The 4,310-nt window shown below is 54.6% G+C and overlaps 1 protein-coding gene across 3 annotated transcripts in view; it reads right to left on the reverse strand.

Moving 5' to 3' along the window:
- Positions 1–1,908: 1,908 nt before the first annotated feature.
- The window catches only part of LOC103766418 (acyl-CoA dehydrogenase family member 11), an 18,181-nt gene continuing 15,779 nt past the window's right edge, over positions 1,909–4,310 (reverse strand). Inside the window, exons 13-15 of one of the 3 annotated variants that reach the window (XM_018085650.2) lie at positions 3,970–4,036; positions 3,470–3,672; positions 1,909–2,795 (exon numbers count right to left, since the gene is read on the reverse strand). In XM_018085650.2, the coding sequence (XP_017941139.1) occupies positions 3,498–3,672; positions 3,970–4,036 (242 nt within the window). In that variant the 3' untranslated portion in view covers positions 1,909–2,795; positions 3,470–3,497. Of the gene's footprint in view, positions 3,311–3,469; positions 3,673–3,969; positions 4,037–4,310 lie in introns of all 3 variants that reach the window. The other 2 variants (XM_018085649.2, XM_008933449.3) reach the window with 2 other exon arrangements.

A 4,310-nucleotide genomic window follows, 5' to 3' on the forward strand; every position in this document is an offset into this window, starting at 1 on the left:
CCAGGTCTCCAGGGAATTCCCCTGCTTTCAGTGGGGTTGGTGGGGGAGGTCGGTGGGGGAGGTCGGAGTTGTCACTGTTACAGCTCCTGCCTTATCCCAGTGCTGGATGGTGGAGCTGCAGCTCTTCGGGAACAAACCAAACTCACTCAGGTTCAAGATCTTTTTTCCCAGAAGGTGGAAAACTCAACTGGTCTTTGTCCTGCACTAAAGCCCAGTTATTCCCAGTTTCCTGTGACTGCTGCTCATCCCAGCTGTGCTCCCATCCCTCAGCTCACCCACCAAAGGCTGTTTCTTCTCTTGGAGGATTTGCCCTGAATTCCCAGGGGTCTGAGCAGCTCCTTGAGCAGCTGTGAGTGATGTTGGGCCAGACCTGTCCCATCCCAGGACCTCGTACTCAGTTGTTCCGTGATCTGATGGTGATTATTTAATCAAATCAAAGCAGGTCAGGGCAGAGCTGTGCTCACACTGGGGGGATCTGCAGCTGCAGGAGCCAGAAAGCAGCACAGAGATCCCGTTTGGCACAGTTAAGGACACACAAAGGAGCAGGGTTTCAGTTACACCTCACAGTTTGATTTCCTAGAGCTCCTTTCACACTCGAGTTACCTGGGAGTGCTTTGCCGGGAGCTCGTTGCCCTGCAGGTGTTGTGTGCACACCGGTGCCCTCGGGCACTGCCCTGCCGGCCGTTCCCCTCCTTGGGAACGCCGGGGGTGGGTCTGCTCTGCTCTCAGGGAAGGCTTTAACTCCCACGGGCTGTGAAGCCCTCGGTGCAGAAACTCCTGTCAGGGGCAGCAGTGCCCTGGCAGCTCTGCCAGAGGAGGACACGGCTGACGAAGCCCATTCCCCAGTGATCAGTTCTTCCTAAGGAACTTCCTTCCCCCTTTCCTTAGTCCCCGCTCTCGGCAGCCCGGGACCCTGTCAGGACAGCAGTGCTGCTGTCACAAGAGCTGAGGGGCTGTGGAACAACCTCCGTGGGCAGAGGGGATTTGGGGAGTCACAAAGAGCAGCTGCAGAACGGAAATCTTTGGGAGCTGAAGGGCTCCATCCCAGGTGGGACAGCGGAGGGGCCACCCCTCCCTGACAGGGGAGGTGACACCAGAGTCACTCAAGAGCAGTGATCTCACCCCCGGGCAGTGCTCGGTGATCACACCTGAGCAGTGCAGGTGAGTGCTGGGGGCAGTTGTAGTGTGGAAAACCTGCTGCTCTTTGGTGGGGAAGGGGAAGGAGGTGTTGGGAACGGCTCTGCTGCGCTGGGAGGGCTGTCGGGGTGGGACAGAGCCCACCCTGGGACAGGTTCTGAGGGGCTGGGGGGCTGCAAAGGGCAGTAGCCACGTGCAGGAGGCTGAGCAGGCTCAGAGCCTGTTGGACAGGGGGGTGTTACAGTCAGTCTGTAACTGCCCCTCGAATCGACCTGGAATTACCCAGGATGAGGGCTGGAGTCAGAAGATGGTGTTTTGCTGGGCTGTGCTGGCAGGGGGGCTTGGCCAGCACTGAGCCAGCTCTGCCAGGCAAGGGTTGGACCAGGTGTCACACAGTCCTTAGGGCTGCCCATCGCTGGCATCGCTCGGAACTGGCTCCTGAGCTCCTCGGAATTACGGTTTTCAGTTAAAAAGACAAAGCAACGATTTAGGCTCTTTTTTTGAGTGGTGAGAAAGGACAGAACGGCGATTCCTGATGGAGCTCAGAGCCCCTGGGGACAGCTCTGCCCTCAGGGACAGTTTGGTGTCTCGGTCAGTTCAGGCATCAGAGCTCCAATTGTTGCATTTTGGCATTTCAGGTCACCATATTCTTTGGACTTGGACATTTTTTAAATGCTACTAAAGTTTGACCTTATTATTTAACAAATCTGGGTTTTAAACTGATTTCCTGTAGTCCTGCCACAAAATGATTTTTATACCTTGCAGTGGTGATGAGTTTGATTGTACCTTTTATTTTTGGTGGGATTTGTACTAAAATGACATCTGAAATCTCGATTAACTACTTGAAGCACATGAAATGTTTGAAATCATGCAAAGCTCCAAGGGCAGAGCTGTTCAGCAGCAGTGGGACATGTCAGACCCTCGTGCTCACCTGTGTGTAACAGCAGTTCCTCAGCCTCAGAGTGAATGTTTAGCTCTTAATAAATTTCTCATTTTCCTGCACAGTGATGATTTCACAGTCCCTTGTTCTCTGTGTCGGGGCATCTGCAGAGCTCCCAGTTTGTGGGGCTTATTTTTAGGCAAATTATAGCTCATATATGAGGAGCAACCTGGGCTAGTGGGAGGTGTCCCTGCCCATGGCAGGGAGTGGAATGAGATGGGCTTTAAAGTCCCTTCCCACCCAAACCATTCCATGGTTCTACACTGTCGGGGGCTTTTCAAGCCCAAATACTCTTTGTCCCTTCAATGCACATACAAAGGAAGCCTTTTGGTGCTGGGACTGGTTAATGGGATTTGTGTGGTTTCAGGGAAGCTCTGCCTGGCTCAGCCTGGGATCCCCGTGCCAGGACACAGAGAGCCCACGGAGCCTCCCTTGCTGCATCCCACTGGAACTGCTCCCCTCTGCTCCTCCCTGGAGGCAGCGTTTGTCACTTGTGTCCTGGATCTGCCGGTTTGGCCTCAGGGAAATGCTGGACAGCTCCACGCTCAGCAAACAGCTCCTTCCCCCTCTTCCCACTCAGTCTCCTGGCTGCTGTAGCACTTCCCAGCTATAAATTCCAGCTGTCTTTGGCCTACTAGTGCTTTTCTTCTGTTATTAGCAACCTTTTAATTAAAAATTTGTAGTCATCAGGGCAATCCCAAGCAGGTCAACTGGCAGGCTGAGGGAGGAGAAGCACACAGTCAGCATTTAGGTGGAGAGTTACTGGATTTCAATCCACAGCTTAATGTAGAATTTATGTCAGGATGGATTGCAGCATCACTGGGACACGTGCACAGGGAATAAATCAACTTTCTGGAGGCCACAGAGAATTAAAATCTCTCTTTTCTTCAGAAAGCAGCAGTTCCTGAGGAGGTCAAGGTAGGAAGGGCTGTCTGACCCTTGGAGTCATGGTGGGTGACCTGGGAGCAAACCCCACCCTGGGCAGGTGCCAGGGTGGAAGCCCATGGTTAGCCCTAGAAAGCAAGAAGGTGAACAGGGAAAAATGGTGGTTTTCTGTGTTTAATAACCTTCAGATAGTTTTGAGTTTGGTTTTGGTTGGTCTTCTTCAAAAAGAACACCATTGGCAGTTGAAGAGCTGCTGCTTCCAGTCATTGTCTGCATTTGATCACTTGGGCTTTGACTAAATCATGGTGAGAACATTCCAGCATCTTGGAGCGACTCCCAGGGCTGTGTCTGCATTAGGAAACGGCCCAAAGCCGGGGATTTCAGCCTGGGGTGGGCGGGGGTCACTCCTGAAGGGTTTGGTTTGGCCCTTGGTGGAACGTCCCCACCACGCCTGGAATTTGCAGCTACCTGAGGATTTTGGGAGGGATTTTTTTGATTTCAGCTCACCTTCTGTGTGTGGTGGGGCTGTGGGGCCTCACAGCCGGCTGCCCCCATGCCCCAGGGTGCTGTCCCCGTGCCCCAGGGCACTGTCCCCATACACCAGGGCACTGTCCCCATACACCAGGGCACTGTCCTGCAGTGCTGCCCCGGCCCTGTAACTGCCGGACCCCGACTCTGCAGCCACCGGACACAGCTCCTGGTTGCACCACCTGCATGGAGAGAGGGAACAGTCTGTGCCAGCCCTGGGACACACACAGGGCTCACACAGGGCTGGTGTCACCCTGAGCTGTGCCCAGGTCGGATCCCATCACTGCAAGAATGGAGATATCCCATGGCAGGGAAGAGCCCCAGGGCTGAGGGCCCAGCCCAGAGTGCTGCTTGTCTCCACCTGGGAATTGTGTGTGGCCATGGCTGGGGGTGGGATCACTCCAGGAGGCAGAGCAAAGCCTCCCACATGGCTCATGGAATCACCCTGGACAGTCAGGGCCGGGCAGGGCTGTGCCTACCTGAGGGCAGCGCAGGTGTCTGTGGAGGAGGCCCCAGGCCGGGCTGCGTGCTCCATCAGAAGAGCTCCTGTGGAAGAGCAGGACATGTCAGCATTCCCAGGATCCTGCCAGAACTGCCCAGGACTTGGGAAAAGCAGCTGGTGGTTATTTCTTAGGCTGAGCTTCTTCAGTAGGAAAGGTGAGGACTGAGCTTTAAAGCTCCACCCTTGATCCAGGTGTGACCCAGCTGTCTAGGACTGACTCCCAGACCTTTCCTGGCCTGAAATCCATCAGCACAAGAAAGATGTGGAGCTGCTGGAAAGAGTCCAGAGGAGGTCACAGAGATGCTGCCAGGGCTGGAG

Source organism: Manacus vitellinus, unplaced genomic scaffold (genome assembly GCF_001715985.3).
Source record: "Manacus vitellinus isolate BGI_N305 unplaced genomic scaffold, ASM171598v3 scaffold_84_pilon, whole genome shotgun sequence".
Taxonomy (NCBI): domain Eukaryota; kingdom Metazoa; phylum Chordata; class Aves; order Passeriformes; family Pipridae; genus Manacus; species Manacus vitellinus.